This window comes from Juglans regia, chromosome 7 (assembly GCF_001411555.2).
Source record: "Juglans regia cultivar Chandler chromosome 7, Walnut 2.0, whole genome shotgun sequence".
NCBI classification, from domain to species: domain Eukaryota; kingdom Viridiplantae; phylum Streptophyta; class Magnoliopsida; order Fagales; family Juglandaceae; genus Juglans; species Juglans regia.
In genome coordinates, this window is record NC_049907.1 from 30,031,351 (window position 1) to 30,052,470 (window position 21,120).

A 21,120-nucleotide genomic window follows, 5' to 3' on the forward strand; every position below is an offset into this window, starting at 1 on the left:
GTTGTACAAAACAGAATTCACACCACAGGAAATAATTGCGTTAGTGAAACAAAATTCACATAATTTTTGAAGAAGACAAACCGGAGTGTGTAGTTGCCACAATTGATTTTTGCCCGTTGTTATTTGACCGAAATTGCCCGTAGTTGTTTTGTCATTTCTTCTTTTCCTTCTTCTTCATTTTTATTTTCGCTCCTTTTTTTTTTTTTTTGCTGCTTGTGCTCTTCTCCATTGTGTATATGGCTACATTGCATGGCCCATACGCACGTAGTGGCCGTGGAGAGTCCATTAAGGCAGTGGAGAGTCTGCGTACATGGCCAGGGAAAAGCACTGGCTGAGGAGTAGATCCACTGGCCGTGGAACACATGGCTGAGGAGTGGAGAAGAGGCCGCGTAGAGTGGCCGCAATGCATGGAGGCCGCTGTCTCAAGGCTGTGGAGTTACCTCGGCATGGTGCAAGGCCATGGAGAAGCTCCGTGGAGAGTTTGTTGAGGCCGTGAAGGTTGGCCACAGAGATTAGTTGCCGAGGAGGCTAGTGGCCAAGGAAAGGGTGTCGCCTTAAGCCGGCCGTGGAGGTGAGGCCGTGTGGTTGCTGGTGGAGGAGAAGTAGCCGAGAAAGGTGCTGCACGTGGAGTTCATGACCGAACGGACCGACCGTTTCAATCCGAATCGAGATTGAGACTGGTTGGTCTCGGTCCAAGTTTTAGATGACTAAAAAGTTTCGGTCCGGTCCACGGTCCAGAATTTTTTTGACCGGACCGGACCAAATAAAAAATAAAATAAAAAATATTATATATATATTTTGTATATAATAATTGCACAATTAACAATATAAAATTTTAAAAATATTATTAATACTTGTTAATATTCGATAAATTAACAATATTTTATATATATCTTCTTCTAACCTATCACTATTAACAATATAAAATTTTAAATATGTTATTAACACTTGTTAATATTCTATGAATTAACTAATATATAATATCAATTAGTTAATTATATAGTAAATATATAAATTAATAATATAATTTTCATCTAATTTATTATCATTGATCATATAAAATATTTTTTTATTGAGTTTGTTACATAATTCACATTAATAAGTCACTTAATTTAATTTAATATTTTAAATAATTTTTTTTTATTAATTATTTAAAGAAATAAAAAAAATAGGCCGGACGGGACCGGTCCGGTCCGGTCCCTTTGGGTGTGCGGTCCGGTCCGGTCCGAAAAAATGATAGACCGAAAATATTTGGTTTATTTCCGAACTGGACCGGACCATTTGCACCCCTAGTCGTAAGTGTGCAAGCGCCGTGCAATCACTTTAAAAAAAATAAATAAATACAGAACTTACATGAAAAAAAAATTATTTTTTAATAACAGATTCCGCTCTTTTTCAAAATGATTACACGACACTTATGAACTCTATAATTATATGTTGCATTACTTATAAAAATTATAACAACAATCACTCTATACCAAACTTGTCTCCTTATTTATTCTTCAGAGGAAAAGTTTCTAAATGAAGTAACATGTTTAGAACTGTGTTATTTTTCTAAGGGTAATATCAAGTTTGAGTAATTTTATTTATTTATTTATTTATTTTTTTCTGTTTTAATCATCTCTCCGTGCCAATTGGCATTACGCATTAAAGAAAGAAAACCCCATAATCAAAGCCTGAACCAATCAAACACTCTCTCACCTTTTCAGCTACCTTTTCCTCTTTTTTTCCTTCTTTTCTTTCCAACCAAACACTTCCTCAACCTAATCCCTTTCCATTCTCCTTCGATTCTCTCCTCTCCTCTTTCTCTCTCTTTCTCCTATTGCTTTGCGATCTTCCTCCATGGACTCAGAGGAGGATATGCACGACGCCAACGACATCGAGTCCCCCGACGACGCCTTCTATAGCGGCGAGGCTGAGTATACCCCCCTGGAATACTTTTGCAGCGACTACTATAATTTTGATGATGAAGATGATGCCGATGACGATGAAGACGCCAATTTCGACTTCGTCGAAGACGATGCGGATGATTCAGCTGATATCATTTCTCGGCGGCTTGAGGTTAATTCAATTCTCCATCTGAATTTTATGTTGCTTAAATTAGAGCTTGCTAAATGAATAATAGGGTATTTGTGGAATTTCTGTCATTTTGTTGCTGAGAAAGTTTGGAAAATGGAAGGAAAGCTTAATCCTTTTAGTCATAGGATTTTTGGTTTTCAACACATTTGTGGCTCGGGTTATATTGGTTTCCTTAAAGCGCTGTTTGATTGCGTACTAAACAGCAGGAAAAGTAACGTAAAATTTGAATACGGTGTGTTATGTTATTGCGGGTTTACTTATAAAAAAAAAAATGTTATTGCGGGTTTTCCAATCATGAAATGCTCAGCTCAACTTGGTAAACAGGAGAAAAAAAAACATTTCGCGACTAGGTTCTTTAGGATTGATTGGATGAAGGTTTTTTCCAGGGGGAGAACTGATTTCAGTATTTCTAATTGATTTGTTTAAGCAATACGATTGGGAGGTGGAAAAGTGATTACTTCCCCTTCTCCCCCCTTTCAGTTCTTGTTATGCTTGCCATCTTTTATAGGGTTTTGTATCTAATATTCTTTAATTTCAAGGCCTTGTTGTTGTTTTAAAACTACTACTGAAAATATATATTCTATTGATGTCATTAGAGGTCGTGGACTAGTTTTGCTATGGTTTACAGACTCGATGGTTGTTAATTTCACGGGTTTGGTAGGCAGTTGTCCTTTTTCATAGGTAGTAGGGTACTGTTGTTCTGATCTCATTGCAAAATAAGCTCTTTTTCTGATAATCGTAATTCCTGTGAATCTGATGCTGATGTCATCTAATGGAGCATAATTAGAAAACCAACTTTTGATATCCCATTCTGATAAGTGATAAGGGTAGGTGGTGTATGGGATCCCACATTGCTTGGGAATGAGAAGTTCTTGCTCTTTATAATGTTTCAATTTGGCTCCAATTGTATCATTAATTATCAGAGCCTATCCCAATAAAAAATGTGGGACTTGAGCCGTGCTACCTACGGCGAACTGGCCCGACAAGGACCTCGGGAATATAATGGGGGGAGATTGTGATACCCCATTCCGATAAGTGATAATGATAGATGGTGTATGAGATCCCATATTGCTTGGGAATGAGAAATTCTTGTCCTTTATAATGTTCTAATGAGACTCCAATTTTATCATTGATTAGTCCTTTTGGAGTATGAGCCATGTAGCTTGGGCCTTCCATTGGGGGCTCTACAAAACAAGTGCAAAATCTATGTATATTATATAGATGATATGGAGCCTCTTTTGAAAAAAATGCACAAAACGTAATCATCCATTCTTAATCCGGTCTTACCTAATCATTAGTAGAGTTTTTGGTTTTTTAAATAACTAAGTAGCAATATTTAAACTTACGAAGAAAACACAGAATTGTAAACATCACCTTTTTATTTCAACCTTACAATTCTCCCCTTTACTTTAATTATATTTTAATTGTACCTCTATAAACTGTAAATTGTCGCATATGCGTGCTCATGTGTCTAGAGATGCAGATATATATGTTAGCTTTTTTACACAGCTTGGAACAACACTCTGAATATAAAACCTTGAAGTTGGAAAAGGAGTTTTACTTTCACTATTATGGATGCATTATTGTTAGAAGTTAGGATCTGTTCTTTGGTACTTTTGTCAAATAAATAGGTCATATTTGCAATTGCTTACCAAACTCACAGCTTCAACTTAGGTGAGTAGGTATCCACCTTAAAATTTCTTTTTAAAGCCCAAAAGTGAAAATGGATCATGAAATAAGACAAAGGTTGAAATTGTTATTGTTGGAAATACATGTCTCTTAGGAACTTTGGCCATCAGAAGATGCCTTATTTTCACATATATCACATGAAATTAAGTGTTGTTTTTTTGAAATTTGATGCTATATGTCTGTTGCTTAGTTTTTGTTTTTCTGTTCTTTTTCTTCATAATTTCACATATTTTTTCTTTTATTTTTTCAGCAAAACTATACTATCTTAAAGGAATCTGATATACGGCAACATCAGGAGGATGATATCACAAGAGTATCCACCGTTCTTTCCATATCTCGAGTTGCTTCAAGCATCTTACTCCGGCACTTTAACTGGTAAACCAATATCTCTTTCGTTTTTCTCACCCATATGACATGAATTTCTCTCAGGGTACGGAATTGATAAGATTGGGCTTTTGATTTCAATTGTTTGATGTTAGTATTCTGAAGAAAGTTGGCATTGCAGGAGTGTTAGTAACATACATGATGCATGGTTTGCTGATGAAGAACGGGTCCGTAAAACCGTTGGGTTGCTAGAGGAGCCAGTTTTTCAATTTCCCAATGCTAGAGAAGTAAGCTATGTAGACATTATGTTGTGAATTTTGTTTGATAGGTAAAAACATTCAGTGTGAAATTTAGGGTTGACCATGGCTGGCTTTCTTCTCTGAATTCTGCTATTTATGAGTTACTAATATTGTACACATGTTATCCATTTCAGCTTGCATGTGGCATTTGTTTTGAAACCTTTCCTCATGATGGCATTAAATCAGCTGTTTGTGGCCATCCATTTTGTACTGTATGCTGGACAGGTTTGTCTGATAAACTCTTATTTTGATGTAGTTTTTTTTGTTATTTATTTATTGTAAATCTGCATCATCTATTTATGTTTTGGATATTTGCAACTCTTATTTTGGTTTCAAAACCAGTTCCAAAAATACAAATAAAATAAATAAAGTACAGAAAAGTCCTCGTTACCTCATGTTAGATCCTGCATTATACCAACAGAATATTTCCAGGTGTCATCCTCACATCAGATCCTAAAAAACAAAGTAGTGAAAAAGCAGGCCCTACCTGTCTGCCTCTTCGCACGTTGGGTTTGGTGCAGAGGGGGAGGGGGATCTACCTTGCAAACCTTAACGGGAGGAAGGGGTGGGGTTTGACCCCTCCTTGATTATTTTCCACAACCCAAGATCATTTATACTATGACTGTTTTGGCTTTCAGAATATTGATTACGTTTAATGAAATTCATTTTGTGAAAGTTGCTTTGGTGCTATGCTAGTGATAGATAAAGCATAGTAGTACGTGGGGGTGGATGGTGCTCTAATGTGGTGGATGAGAGCTGTGGGATTAGGTTGTGGAAAAATGCCTGATGGGTATAGGGGGAGTTCTCTTAGTATACTGATCTGAGGTGGCAAATGGATCCAAATAGAGTTCTGGTGCGGTGATCAGCTCCTCAAATGAGCTTTCCTGAATCCATTCAACCTTGTTAGGCCTAAGGAAGCATTTGTGGTAGACAATTTGTGGCTCTCCAATGGCTCTCGTCAAGGGAAGTAGTAGACTCTCCAATGGCTCTCGTCAAGGGAAGTAGACTTTACACTTGCGGCACAAGATTGGGAGGTGAAACCCATTTTGTTTCAGTGGATTATCTCGAAGGGGTTAATATTTGTTTTATTCTTATAGTATTAATGGAGTAGTTCTGTTTGTAGGAACAAAAGAAGTATGTATTTAGTTTTCGTAGTTTTTGTCTTTTAATCTCAGTGTCAGCCTAACTGAGTGCTTTTGCCATTGGGGAATTGGTGGATCATCTCTTACTTCACTGCAAGGTGGCTAGCTCTGTATGGTATGCAGTGCTTAGTCTATTTGGGTAAGATGGGTGATGACTAGACGGGTGGTGGATCTTTTAACGTGTTGGAAAGGGCGGTTTGAGAGTTATCACAATGAGACCTTATGGAAAATGATCTTGTTCCTGGGTCCGTTAGAAAGTGTTGTTTTTTCTCCTTTGTTCTATTGCTAAATTGGTATGAATTACAAAGAATGTTTTTTGGCCTGTTGATTTTTGTGAAATAAAAGTTATATTGTGAAATAAAGCTGAATTTGTGATGTTTAGAGAAGTTAGAGAATCTACAAGACAAAACCAATAATGATGTCAAGATTGACTTGGGAGACGACAGTAACTACATTTGGAGGCAGAGGTGATGGTTGCATTTATGTGAGTGGTCAGCATGCTTTAACTTGGTGGTTGCACGTGGTGAGATTGCTGAAGTGATATTTGGTGGAATAGATGGTCCTGTTTTAATAGGTTTTGTACTGGCTGGCATCTAACTCAATGATCAACAATTTGAGGAGAAACTGTGGTGGTGTCATGATGATCATAGCTATTTGTATTTTGTAGGTGATGATTGTGACTGTATATGACATTTAGTAATACAATTGATTTATTAAAGGGGAAGAATGAAGAAAAGGGAGAACAGCGACATAAATTCTATGTTCCCTATCCTTGATTACGATTACGCAGATTCTGTCTCGTGACTTTTCCTCATAAAACTTGAATGAAAAAGCAAAAATGTAATTAATCAAGTATGATTTATGAAAGGGATTTTGGGTACAAATCATATTTGATGATGTTATCCTCACTCTTCATTATTATCAACAAAAGTTAGAAAAACTGCCATGTAGTAAGCAGAAGATAGAGAGCCAAATGTTATTTTTGAGATGAGGGAAGGCTCTATCTTTTCCCAATGCTTTGAGTGATGGTAGTGTAATTGTCCTTTCTTTCATTCCTTGTCTCCCCCACGGGGACATATATACAAGTTTGTGGCCTGTAGATGGGTATCCCATTTATGACTTGCTGTTAATTGGATGCATGCCTTATTTTTCCCAAAGGAATACAATTATCCTGTACTGTATTATTTTTTAATACTTTCCCTCTTTTTTGATTTGAGGATTTTGCTTATAACTCATTTCCGGAGTATTTTACTTATATTGCAGGGTACATCAGGACATCCATTAATGATGGTCCAGGATGTTTGATGCTGAGATGTCCTGATCCATCTTGTGGTGCTGCTGTTGGTCAAGATATGATCAATTCATTGGCTTCTGATGAGGACAAGGAGAGGTACTCACGATACCTTCTTCGGTCTTATATTGAAGACAGTAAGAAGGTATGTAATGGACCTTGCCATTATGATTACAATGTATGGATTTTTATCAATCTTTAGTTCATAATGTGATTCTAAGTTGCATTCTTTTAGAAAAACCATTCTGTTCAGAAATGGAATATGTGTTTTTAGACAGTGATCTCTACATTATATATGGTGTGGAGTTCATTAGAACTTACTCATAGAAACAAGATAGAGGGTGGGGTTATTTGTTCAAGATCCACTGGGGATATTTGTAACTTAACTGTAATAAAAGTCTGATATCGACCATAGTATTGGACACTAGACTGAGATGACATGAACTTTTTGTGCTCTCAGTGTTGTGTTTTATTACTGGAAAAAGGGTTTGGAGGATGCTGCATTTTTTTTTTTTCAATTTGGATCTATATGGATATCACAAAATTCTCTTTACCCCAAGTTCGTCTCTTGTACATGTCATGTTCTGCAGTTTCCTGTGTATATTTTTATAATGAATTGGTTTCAGCTGGAGCTTCCTATGTTTCTTAAGTTTATTAAATTGGAAATGTGATTTATAAGCTTTTAATGTCTCGTACTGCTGTGTTTAATGCTTTTTCTTAGCATATATATTTTTAAAGCATGGCAGCAGGCCAGTCTTTTTCCCCCTTGTGCTCTTTATCTCTGTCATCATCTACTTTTTGTATGTTAGATTTTCTGTTGAATGGTTAGAATTCTTTGCATGCTATTATTTCTTGCTCGCACCTGGTTTATTACTCTTGAGAAGCGACTGGCTATTACCGTGCATTGGCACTGATATTGATACTTGTAACATTGGTGTTCCAATGTCTAGTCATCTACTCAACCATTCGGTCTTTAGCCCATTCAATGGGTATATGAGAGGAGATTTGCTCGTTAGAGCATTTGATGGATATATCCTAGATGATATTTGCTTGTTAGAGCATTTGATGGGTATATCCAGTCATGTTATCTTGCTTTCTTTCTTGTTTCCTGAGTTCTTATCATTGCTTTTTCTACTCAATTTTTGCTAGACCAAGTGGTGTCCTGCTCCAGGTTGTGAGTATGCTGTTGATTTTGAGGCTGGTGATGGAAACTATGATGTTAATTGCCTCTGCTCATATGGTTTTTGCTGGAATGTAAGTTTCATCTGGCTTGCTTGTAAATATTATTTTACAAGTCCAGTTTCTTCTGGGATTATTCTGTATGATATCAGTAATCTCATTCTGGTGGATCTGCAGTGTACGGAGGAAGCTCACCGGCCGGTGGACTGTGGTACCGTTTCAAAGTGGATTTTGAAGAATAGTGCCGAGTCTGAAAACATGAACTGGTAGAGATTATATTTTAGCATCTATAATCTGCTCTTGGCTATGCTTCCTGGATATATCTTATAGTATATTTGTATTTACTTTCTTTGCTTTCCTTCTAACAATTGGCAGTTTCATGCTGCATCCTATTCTGGGATTGTTAAATCAGGAGGTGTACAATATTTGCTGATTTTGTGCAAATCTTAGTTTATGGTTTTCGGCTTCTTGAGGAGAGGCTTTCTTTCCTGCCCTTTCTCTTGTTTGCTTCATTTTGGTTTGCATGTCGGTCTGTGTAATTCCTGAGCTTATATGATAGAAGTGTAGGGCTAAGAGCATTGGCATTGGCTTCATCAAAGTTATCCCTAAAATTTGATGAAAAATACATGATTTCTATAAATCCAAAATTTTCCTAGCCATAACTCCACATTGAATTAGTCATTAAATTCATCAAAATAATAATATAATATTATTTTTTTAATAAAAATATTTTTATTTTTTTCATATTTTACAATTACACTAATCATATGTTGATTAATAATTTAATTTGATTCTTACATTATTATTACAAGACGGTTGAAGATTAAACGGGAATAAAAAAGACCTTTGGAGATTAAAAGTGAATAAAAAATAGATTTGATGAATGAATAGTAGACCTTCAAATTTGAAGAAACCTATAGATTTACTGTAGCTCAAAGTTTCACATTTATCTATTTGACTAATCCAATGCAACCCTATTTTGATGAAATTCATCAAATTTTGCATTTGGCTAGGCTTTTGATGAAGCCAATGCTAATGCTCTAAGACTACTTAATAGGTAGCTTGAGCTCGGCTCTGTTAGACTCAAACTCGGCTTGATTTGATTATGTCTTCTAAAGAATTAAAAGTACCCTCCATGTGAATGGAGATTTCAACGAGTTATGAAAATGAGTTTGATTTTTTCTTGTGGAATTTTGTTAGATTGTTTGCTGTGCAATTTAAGAAATGAGACTTTTAACTTATTTTTGAGTTATGCTTTGAAGCTCTCTAGTTTGAAAGTGATTTTAACAAAGTTTGAACTTGTCCCAATGGGAAATGTTCCTAATGTGGTGAACAATGAACATGGCTAGTATTTTGGGATGTAAGGTATCTTCCATGCCAATGGGATTCCTTGACCTTTGGATGCTACTTTCAAAGCGATAAGTATTTGGGATGCGATGATTGAAAAGATGGAGCAAAGATTGGCTAGCTGGAAGAGGTTTATACCTGTCCAAAGGGGGTAGAGTTACCTTGATCAAAAGCGCTCTCTCTAACCTACTCGCATACTTCTTATCTTTATTCCCACTTCCAATAAAGGTTTCTAACCATATTGAGAAGCTACAATGAAGTTTCTTGTGGAGTGGGATGAGGATGAGTTTAAATTCTTTCTTGTAAATTGGGTAAAGGTATGTACTCCAATCTCCAAGGGACGAATGAGCGTTCGCAACTTGGTGATGTTCAACCAAGTTCTTTTTGGGAAATGGTTGTGGTGGTACCAATAAGAAATGGAGGCTGTATGGAAGACCATTATAGATTCAAAGTATGATGAAGCATGGGGTGGGTGGTTCTCCCGCCACAATAAGAAAGGGAAGCTTTATGGAAGACCATTATAGATTTGGAGTACAGTGAAGCAGTTGTGCTCAAATGAGGTACGTGTACCACATGGGGTGGGTTTGTGGAAGTACATAAGAAGAGGATGGGGGGTTTTTTTAGATACACTCGTATATTAAGGTCGACGATGGTGATTGTGCTGGCAAAGAAAGATTCAATAGCAGATCTCAGGAACTCCTCTAGTGGTTGCCCTCAATGGAATGTTGATTTCTCCATAGCAGCACAAGATTGGGAATTGGATGCCGATATTGAGTTTTGTACCTTATTGTACTCCCCATGAGTGGCAGTTGGAAATGCAGACAAGATCATTTTGAGCCCTTCAAAGAGAGGAAAATTCACGATCTGATTGTTCTACCAGATTCCGACTAGCCAAGGCATGGCTTCTTTTATGTGGAGTAATATCTGGAAGACTGTTGCATTTGGGTAGTGATGTATTTTCAGGTATTCTGTGAATAGTAGTGAAAAAGTAATGATAGAATATTGAATAGTAGTGAAAAGTAGGTGAAAAGTAATAATAAAATAATAAATGATAGTGAGGTATTCTGAGAATATTCTCAGGTATTCTCAGTACCCAAACTAGGCGTAAAGCTCCCTTGAATGTAGCTTTTTTGTTTGAACAGCTTCCTTAGTTCCTTAGGAAAGATCCTCACTATAGACAATCTAAGGAAACACCGTATCATTGTGGTTGATTGGTGTTGTATATGTAAAAAGAATGGTGAAACAGTGGAACATTTGCTTTTATATTGTGAGGGGGCTGGGACCTTAATTTTTTAACTTTTTTGTGAGTGGGATTAGCATGGGTCATGCCCCTATTGGAGTCGGAGTCTGCTCCTGATCAAAGTCGAAGTTGGAGTTCAGAATTGGGCTTTCCGACTTCGTCAGAGTCGGAGCCCAGCCCTAATACAATGTGTGATTTTGGGTTATGCCTATTATCTTTAATGAAATTTCCTGATTACCTATAAAAAAAAAACTTATTTTTGATGTGCATCTTGCCACTTGAAGTGCTTGCTTGTGTTGCACTTTTCTCTACAGTTGGAGATGTATTTACTTCCAGTTTTCTATTTCTTTGTTTTTTTTGTTTGTTTGTTTAGATAGCTTTATAAATATATAGTCGCAATTGCTGATATTTTTTAACTTTACCTTTTGATGTAATGAAAATCAGGATACTAGCCAATTCCAAGCCCTGTCCTAAATGCAAGCGGCCGATTGAAAAGAACCAAGGGTGCATGCATATGACATGCACACCTCCCTGTAAATTTGAATTTTGCTGGTAAGTGCCATAATGAATGTTTACACATTCAGAGATCTGTTGCTGTTATGACTTAGTAATAATGATTTCACTGACATGTGGTCTAATGTAGTTGCCTGAACTTCATTTGTTGTCAATGCAGGCTGTGCCTAGGTGCATGGCAAGATCATGGTGAGAGAACAGGGGGCTTCTATGCTTGTAATCGTTACGAGGTTGCCAAGCAAGAGGGAGTGGTAAGTGGGCATAATATCTCTTTTTGGTCATTCAGTCAATGGATTGCATAGTGGTCCTGGTACTGATAATGTTTATGCTGTCAACTGTGATTAGCTAATCTTTTCTTTCCTAGCTTTGATAATTTCATATTGCTACTTTTTAGTATGATGAGGCTGAGAGAAGAAGAGAAATGGCAAAGAATTCGTTGGAGAGATACACTCATTATTATGAACGTTGGGCAAGCAATCAATTGGTATGTGCAAGTTTCTCAAATTTATCTCTGTTTAATATCTTGTGCAATGGATCCGTATATCTGTTTGGTTGGATATTGCTTGTTTTTCCCCCCTTTTTGGTTGGGTGGGATAAATAGCTGATTGCTAGAAATTTCTTTAGAACTTGTTAAGTTTTCGTCTATGTATTAAAGTTTACCACTGTTTATTGTCTATTCTTTCATGTCTATTTCAGTCTTTAAATTAGCTAGTTGCACACCCTCATAATGCGCACGAATTTTTTTTTTTTTTTATTCTGTTTATAAACTGATTGTGGACTTGTTTGAAAGGTTTTCCTCAATTACGAATTATAATAAATGAGATACAGAGGAAAGAGGATCAAGTGTTATAGAGGGAAGAAGTATTCCCAACTTTTAAAATTCCAACTGTATAGTATTTGTTGACATGAACTCGATTTCAAACCCAATTATGGTCATTTAGCGCAGGAAAAGATGGCCTGACTCAATATAGAAAAGTTCTTGGTTTGAAAATGTTATGGCCCAGGGAAAGCGCTAGTTTCATCTGCGCTGTAACTCCAAAACTAGTCAATTTGAAGCTTCCCAAAGATCAGTTATAAAGCCGTGTTTTACCTAGTAAACAGCCTGTGGAACTGGAGTGTTACAATAGGAAGGTCACTCGAAGAATTATGAGAGCAAATAGGACAAAATTGACTGTCTTGTCACATTTCAGAGGTTGAAATGAAAGCGAAGAATTTTGAGGATTTTTCTCTCTAGTTGCTTCAGGGAATTCGAGTGGTTAGACCACGGTATACTGGCTGTGAGAAGTTATAAAAATACAAGTGAATTATGTGTTGGAAGGCATAACAATATGGTATAGAAGTCTGGGTTCAAGGGGTTGTAATGGATGTTTTTGAAATTTTATATTGTTATATCTAGCCGTTAATGGGGTCTGAATGAAGTTTTCTTGTGGCTTAAAATTAGATCAACTTTAAAAGGAAAGCAGAGAAGGGAAATTGATGATAATGTCGATGATAAAGCTTGTGTAGTAGTGTGGGCAGTAAAAAGTTTTTATTATTTTCAAACCAAAGTATCAACTATGATTTTTGAGATCTTCAGAGCTCTCTGTTAGTTTATTCGTTTAAGCGTGCTCTTTGTTATCAAAGACTCTACATAGCAATGTATTGTTAATTCTTCCTGAAAAAAGTTTTTGGTGGTTATTATTTGAATGTTTTTTTTGTAATGAAAAGGTATAGGTCATTTTTGACAGAAACTACTATGTTGCAGTTACTAAAAAAAAGTGGTATCATGTCATTTGAAATTGTTTGGTTATTTTCCTCAGCTTTTTGTTATCCTTGTATTCAAAATGTTGTAACTGAACATGCTTTTATTCCTAAATTTAAATTTGTTTTTTAAGTATAATCTGCAATTCTTATGTTCTTTCTGGCAGTCGAGGCAAAAAGCTTTGGCAGATTTACATCAAATGCAAACTGTGCATGTAATCTCTCTCTCTCTCTCTCTCTCTCTCTCTCTCTCTCAATATTTGCATTGATATAAATATATACCAACACACACAGACACACACACACCTTTTTTTAGTGGATTATTGAGTGGGTGGGTGTTGATGAGTTTGTGTATGCTATTTTTTGTTGAAACATTTTTAGATGCTTTCTTTTTAATATATTTTCAATATTGACAACTTGTTTAATGCATGGCAGTCTGTCTCCAACTAAAAAGAAAATTTGTGACTTTTTTTGTGTTTGTATTCTACTTGGATAAGAATTAAAAACATTTTTAAGAAATTATGCTGGTTTTCTTTTGGTGCCGTTCTACAAAACATGCCATGGAGTGAACACTGGAGTCATCCTTGAAGAGAAAGCACTGGCGAATGGAGAATTATGTGATAAGAACTGTTTAAGTTAGGCCTTGTTTGGGAACCCATCTCATCTCATCTTCTTCCCAAACATCACTCAAACATAAATACTTTTCAATTTCAAATCTTCAACTTTTTCATCTAATCATTACTTAATCATTACAACTTTTCCAAACTTCCAAACAAAACACAAAAAACAATTCAACATTTTCAAATTTCAAAATAAAAATAATATTAAAAAAATAATATTATAATAATATTATAATTTTATAATATTTTTATTCAACATTTTCTCTCTCCTTTCCCAAAACCCAATAAAACATCTCAACTCAACTCATTTCACTACTATTTGACCAATGTGCAATCATCTGTTTATGTTATTCTATTTCTTATGACCTTTGAGCAGCCTTATTACTATAACTGCTTCTGGAGGTCGTTTAATGACTGGGTTGAATTACTTGGTTTTGGCAGCTTGAGAAGCTTAGTGACCTACAGTGCACACCTGAGTCACAGCTCAAGTTCATTATAGAGGCCTGGATGCAGGTAACTTCTTTGCTCACTGCTAGGTGCATTTACAATTGTAGGACTATTTCTTATTCTATCTCAACTGAATTATGTGGAAATACACCTGCCGATAAGCCATATAATGCATGTGAACTGATTATATGAAGATCTAAATATTTTGTGATTTGATCCCCAGTTTTAAAATACTAGATACATCAAACCAAAGCAGGATGATCAGGCATGACCAGGGAGAAACATTATGAAGTTCATTTCACCTCCCTCTTTATTTCAGATAGAAGAAATTGCTCTTAACCTCATGAACTGCCATTCGTTTTGCAGAGTGACCTTCGAGTGATTAATTTGGGCAATGGACATCTCAATTCGAAACTTTAGTTGCAATGTGCACCCTCTAGAGCCTGAAATGTTCAAATTGCCCTTACCTAAAATTGAAGTTTCCGAAGTGCCCATAAATGCATAGTTGCCTTCTGTTTTGGGTGTGGATAATTTTTTTTTTTTTTGATAAGTTTTTGGGTGCAGATAATTTAGACATTTCAGTTTTAGGAATTTGGCTGTTGGGTTATTTCTTGCCTAGAGGGTGCATATTGCAGCTGAAATTTCAAATTGGGTTGCTAAGCGCCGAAATTTGTAGTTTGGAGGTCACATTGCTAAAGGGGTGGTAGTTCGGGGGTTAAGCATAATTTTTCCATTTCAAGTACTTGGTACTTTGGGTGTAGTAATAATACCTCCACCACTTAGAGTTATATTTTTATTTATACGTGCAACATGGATGAGTATTAAACAATACTCATCTGATGGGGTATTTGTCCTAACATAACTCAAGTGGACCATGTTCTGAATATGGTTATGTATGAATGTTTTTGGGCCCATTCCTTGCAAACTATACCCGTCAAGCAACAAGCTTGATGTTGCTCAAGCTTGTTTGCTAGGAAATTACGATGTAAATGAGTATTTTGATCAGGGTGACAACCATGAATATTAAACAATACTCATGTAACGCCCCAATAGAAGGTCCAAACTGCATGACCTATACTCCAAAAGATTAGTCAATTATATAATTGGAGCCCCATTGGAACATTATAAAAAACAAGAACTTCTCATTCCAAAGCAATGTGAGATTCTATACATCACCTACCCTCATTTATCATATTAGGTATCACAATCTCCCCCCCACCCCCCCACCAAAAAAATTCCAGGTCTATTGTAAGTGGCACGGCTCAAGTCCCACATTATTGCTGGTTGGAATAGGCTCTGATACCATTTGTAACGCCCCAATGGAAGGCCCAAACCATATGAACTATACTCCAAAAAGACTAGTCAATTATACAATTGGAGCCCTATTAGAATATTATAAAGAACAAAAATTTCTCCTTTCCAAGCAATGTGAGATCCCATACACCACTTACCCTCACTTATCATATGGATCTGATGGGGTATTTTTCCTAACATAACTCAAGTGGACCATGTTCTGAATATGGTTATGTACTAATGTTTTTGGGCTCATTCCTTGCAAACTATACCCGTCAAGCAACAAGCCTGCTGTTGCTCAAGCTTGTTTGCTAGGAAATTACCATGCAAACGAGTATTTTCATCAGGGTGACATCCTAGCTGATGACAAAAGAAAAGAAAAACACTTATTGCTGAGCTGGCTTAAGTGTTTTGATTTGGATGCTTTCTCTTGGTAAATTAAAAATAAAGGAACCTCAGACAGTCATCTATTTCTGCACTTCATTATTCAGAGGTGCAATCACTATTTCACTCTCAAGTACTTAATTGGACCCCATATAATTCTGTACTTGTTCTTCTTGTTAATCTTTTCAATTGGGAAAAATGATCAGCATATGAAAGCAAATTAGCGCAAAATTTGACTCTGTAATTAGAACATTTCAGTCGTCTTCTTCCAATTCGTTTGAAATGCTTGCTTTGAAGACCGGGAGCGTTCCTTGGAAGTGCTGAAGAGATTCTGTTATAATATACTCTTTTCAGGGGCTTCGGTCATTATTTGTAATGAGGACAATTTTCATAATTTGCTTTTATCCATCCCTCACTAGTGCTTAGTGGTACTTAGGCATATTCTCTGTATACTCTCTATTTACTTGGGCTATGCCTTTTCTATTAATAAGTTTTACTTTTACTTGTAAAAAAAAAATAAAAAATGGTTTGAAATGCAGACAATATACATATTATGGCCTTTATGTGGCATGCTTGCAGATAGTTGAATGTAGGCGAGTGCTGAAATGGACTTATGCATATGGCTATTACCTACATGAGCATGAGCATGCTAAGAAACAGTTTTTCGAGTACTTGCAAGGTATATAGATATATTGCTTGAAATATTAAAGAATTGAATGCAAACTGTATTTGTGAGTTGTCTTCACACACGTGTAACAATCTTATCTTCAGGTGAGGCAGAGTCTGGTTTGGAAAGGCTTCATCAATGTGCAGAGAAGGAACTACAACAGTTCCTAAATGCTGAGAGCAAATCATCAAATGATTTCAATGACTTCCGTACAAAGCTAGCTGGACTGACCAGGTATATATTTTGTATAAAATATTGGCAGAAGTAGGAACATTTTAATTCTTTGCACTTGAAGCTATTTTTCTGCTTGGTTCTGTATTCGTAAGTACTTTTATAAAAACAAATGGAGCCACTGTAAGGTATTGATATTCCTTTGATGCATATGTGATCATCTCTAGAATTCACATCTCATTTTTAGCAATTTGGAACTTTATCATATATCCGCATCTTATCAATGCCTTTTAGTTTGTTCTTATTATTACTTATAAAAAAGAAGTCTGTTCTATGCCGAGTTTATTGTTCTCTTTTAAGTTTCTATTTGTTGTCATTTTATTGCTTCATGATCCCCCTATATTTCCTGGACGATTTCCCAATTTTCTTCTTTATTTGTTTATTTCTGATTTTGCTCCTGTTCTACCAATGTGTTTCCAAAGCATGTATAAAAAGGAAAAGTTGTGAAGGCTTTAGAAGGTTGGAGTATCCCAAAGTGGCAAGTGGCAACTGTCTGTGTCATTCGTCATAAATATCTTTTATACGAATTTTCCTGCTTCCTTTGATCTTTCATGGCACACAAAAAATGCTTGGATTTTGTATTAGAAGAAACTATATGATAAATGCTCATATAAAAAACTTGCTAGAGGTATAGAAGTATGTTAAGGAGACGTTTGGATTCGAAGATGAGTTGAGATGACTTGAGATGGATTGTGAATAGTAATAAGATGAGTTGTGAATAGTAGTGAGATTTGTGAGTTAAAGTTGCTGAATAGTAATGAATAATAGTGAGATGAGTTGAAATGAGTTGAGATGAGCTGAGATGAGCTGAGATCTCTTTCAAATCCAAACGTCTTCTAAGTCTTAAAGTTTTGCGGTGTGATATCTGCTGATGGGATCAGTACTTTTCCTTTAGTTCCTTTTTTTCGGTTAGGTTTTTCTTAACTTTTTTTCCTCTTCTTGGTAAGAAGGTTGTTTCTTATGCGGAATGGATCTTTGATTGTCACATTGCTTTTATTCTTCTCACGAGTCACTTTTTGAATGAATTCTTGCAACTTCATTACTTGGCAAAAAAAAAAAAAAAAAAAAGAAAAGAAAAAGAAAAAGAATGTGGAATTCTTGCAACGTTTGTTATTACTTCTGTGTTGTCTAATTTGATGTTTGCATGCATCTACCCTGGTCTCTCAAGTCTTACCATTGAAATTAGTTGGCTATGCAATTATCAGGCTTGTTAATGTCAAGAGTCTTATCTGATTCAATTTCTTATGTGTAATTGAAACAGTGTGACTAGGAATTACTTTGAGAATCTGGTTAGGGCATTAGAGAACGGTTTGTCAGATGTGGGCACCAATGGGTCTTGCAGCAAGACTACTACTACAAGCACAAAAAATGGAGGCTCCAGCAAGGGACGAGGCGGAAGGGTTAAAGGGCCAACTCGAACCACCACTGGTTCGAGCAAAAGTGCTGATGATAACATTTACTGGTCTTGTGAGCAATGTACGTATGCCAATGTCAAGTCTGCGACCAGATGTGAGATGTGCAACCAGCAGCGACGGTGAAAATTTGTACAAAGACAATTATGGACACGGTAGACCCCTCAAACAAGCTGAGAACTAAAGCTAAATTTGATGAGGGGTTGTAGCTGGTGTGGAAGTCTTTGGTGGCTCCTGTTTCTCATGAGGCTATTGAATAGGTGTGTGTGAAAGAAAGGGTTAAAAAACAATAGCCTCATACGTGTCAGGTGTGTTGTATTGAACTCTATAATCTATTGATCTGTATATAGGTTTCCTTTATAAATTGACAAAATAGGGAAGGGGGGGTTGGGTTCTGCAACTTTCTTTTGTTGCTCATCTAGTACATGTTCGACATCCTAAAGTGAAAGGCAAATAATTTCTCTTCTTCAGAAACTTGCCTTTCCTTTCCCTTTTATTTTTATTTTTTTGCAATCGATTTTAAATAAATAAGGGCAAAAGCTAGGTTCTATAATATTTGGGGGTTTAAACTTTAAACCAGCACTAACGCGTTAGTGCTCTCTCTGGTACCCCCTCAAAAATATTGTAGCTGGTAATGTATTATTATGTTTTATTATTTATATATATATATATATATATATTCAGGTTTGAGCTGTGACGATGGAACTTGTTCATGTCTATATAATAGTACCATCTGTTTGTTCTTTTTGGCTCCATTTTCTTTCTACTACTTTTTGTCTTCTTGCTTTCTCCCTTTAGATCATGTTCTGATCTAAACATGTACGTGCACTTAAGTCCTCTCTCCTTCTTGTGTTAATTGAATTTGTCATCCACGTTCACTGATAGCATCACACTCTTTTAGGCAAGGATTCCGTAAATACTTAGTGAAATTGTTTCAGTTGAGATATTTTATTAGGTTTTCGGCATGGAGGGAGAAAAAATTGAATAAAAATATTGTAAAGTTAAAAAATTTGTTTGAAAATAATTTTTTAATATTATTTTTATTTTGAATTTTGAAAAATATTTTGTATTTGAATGATGAACATTAAAATGTTGTGTATATTATTTTTCTTTATAAAATAAGTTCCATTAATCAGTGTGATTGTGAATGATATTATTATAACTTGATATGGTTAAGGATGGTAAATTCAATAATAAAGAGGAATATTACTTGTTGGGCCCTTCCCCTTCCTAACCTTGCAAGATAAATGAGCCCTAGATAGTAAGGAGTGACCTTGGCTAAGCCAATGGGTCCATTCGAGGAACGGGAGTTGAAGATAAAAGGGACTCGCCAGTTTAGGAGACATGGAGGGCACATATAGGCGTTACCAAGGCATTCCAAATTGGTATTGCCTTAACAATAGGGGATAATGCGGGTTGGTAACGTATATCGAAAGGTGTCCGCCTCATGGAAAAACAATTCAAGAGAAGCTTAAATGCTGATACCCCCACACATTAGGAAAAGAGAAGCACCGAATGTAAAAGAGAGAATTACCAAACTAAGACAACAAGCCCTGTATAAATATTAACCACCCAAGATACTCGAGCTAAGATACCATTGGAGCACAGTTAAACTCTACTGACTTAGGTATCGGAGGTGACACCGGCCCAAATCCAAGCCAATGTCCTTTCTTTGGTTGCAGATTAAGCAGGGTAGAAGAAAGGTGTGTGAAACACGTTCACAACATTACTCTTGATATGTAATTGAGTATGTTACTCATATATTCTACAGATCGATGACATGCTTATGCCACCAGCCTTTCAATTCCTGATATATAAATTATACAAAAATAATTATATACATAAGACCTGCACTCCATGCATCCAACTCTCTAGTTTATAAATATATCTTTGGATCTGATTCCTAGCCATGCATGTGATGGCACGAGGCTTCCATTATATGTTGCGGAATTTATAAACAATCCCCTTCTGAGCTATATATTAATCATGATTTACATAAGATCGTGTTGAGAACTGTACCAAAAAGCTGGAAGATATTACCCAACCCAAGTCTCACTGAAAATTAATTAGGAACCAACAACTTCTGAACCAGAAGAAGAACTTACACACACATGTATGTATGTATGTATGTATGTATGTATACTTGGGTCGATATGGAAAACATGCATATGGAGCACATGATTTCATGCTATTGTTTCGCTTTCGGTGACAATAATATTGTTTGATAGGTGGATTAATGATCACAATTGATTTATAGTTAAGCACTACAAATTTGAGCTCTCATCAATCGCATGAGTTATCAGTATTAATTGTCTTGAGATCTTAGATGCTTATAGTTGTAGATACAATCTCTGTCATTTGAAATTTAGATCCCAAGAACTCAACCCAGGCCACATGATCATGAATTCTTGAGAACTGAATTCCTAAAGCAAGAGTCCCGAAATCAAGAAGGTGCAGGCCAGGGAAAGAAAAACACCAAGAATACAAAATCCAATATCTGCATGCAAAAGTTGAACTAATTAGGCTTATAACCTTGCAAGAAGAAAATGAAATTTAAAAAAAAAAAAAAAAAACTGAGGGAATGAATGATACTGATTTGCTGCTTCATCATTGACAATAAGAAAGAGTGAAAGACCCAAGAATTCTCACATGTAGCCTAGAAAATATATATATATTATATTTCTCTAGTGCAGATTCCCACAGATCAGTCCATTTCTCGGCTTCCCTTTGGAATTATCACTCACTGTTGACATATTTTCTGCAACTCTAGGTGTTGGAAAGCAACAATCCAGGGGCAAGATACAAACTCCACCACTATTGCTCCATGGAGACTCCAAGACTACCAGAACGAGATAGAAAAACACTAGTATTGAGATTGCAAACGATAGATAGATCTCTTCATTGAAGCTGGCAAAAACCATTTTGGGAGAGAATTTAAAGAGAGGTCGAGATAGAGGTTTGAAGATAAGAAAGAGTACTTGAGACCCTATATTTATCAGAGGATAGGAAAATTGAGTTCAATGAATATGCTAAGAAGCTAGGGAAGATGGTTTGGAGCTCATGTGAGAGAAGGGATGGACGGGGGTGGTGGCGAATACTGCGAATATATCTAAATGGGGGCCTGCATGCGGGGTAATGCTCAGAGACACATGCTTGCTAATTTGTGTACAATGCATTGAACCTCTCATGTGCAAGTGGAACATGTGGGGGCTGCTAATTGTAG

At 36.1% G+C, this 21,120-nt stretch overlaps 1 protein-coding gene and 1 long non-coding RNA gene across 2 annotated transcripts; one reads left to right on the plus strand and one right to left on the minus strand.

Moving 5' to 3' along the window:
* The first annotated feature begins 1,646 nt into the window (after nt 1–1,646).
* On the plus strand, nt 1,647–18,242 carry LOC108980107 (probable E3 ubiquitin-protein ligase ARI7). Its single transcript, XM_018950929.2, has 15 exons — nt 1,647–2,061; nt 4,019–4,143; nt 4,274–4,379; nt 4,526–4,616; nt 6,797–6,969; nt 7,974–8,078; nt 8,181–8,269; nt 11,035–11,142; nt 11,264–11,354; nt 11,498–11,587; nt 13,011–13,058; nt 13,905–13,976; nt 16,167–16,266; nt 16,359–16,488; nt 17,747–18,242. Exons 1-15 carry the CDS (start codon nt 1,843–1,845, stop codon nt 18,021–18,023), a joined length of 1,824 nt encoding a protein of 607 aa, XP_018806474.1. The 5' UTR covers nt 1,647–1,842; the 3' UTR covers nt 18,024–18,242.
* A 1,951-nt stretch (nt 18,243–20,193) lies between these two features.
* Nucleotides 20,194–20,953, minus strand: LOC108979687. The gene is made up of 2 exons (XR_001994252.2): nt 20,547–20,953; nt 20,194–20,394 (listed from the first exon to the last, which is right to left on the minus strand). It is a non-coding gene; the product is annotated as an uncharacterized LOC108979687 (long non-coding RNA).
* Between the last annotated feature and the right edge of the window lie 167 nt (nt 20,954–21,120).

Bases quoted from the DNA above. Each gene is read 5' to 3' on its own strand.
- LOC108980107 (XM_018950929.2), top strand. From the start codon at position 1,843: ATGGACTCAGAGGAGGATATGCACGACGCCAACGACATCGAGTCCCCC. The intron at 4,144-4,273 runs GTAAACCAATAT...TTGGCATTGCAG, and splicing joins TTACTCCGGCACTTTAACTG to GAGTGTTAGTAACATACATG. The intron at 16,267-16,358 runs GTATATAGATAT...TCTTATCTTCAG, and splicing joins GTTTTTCGAGTACTTGCAAG to GTGAGGCAGAGTCTGGTTTG.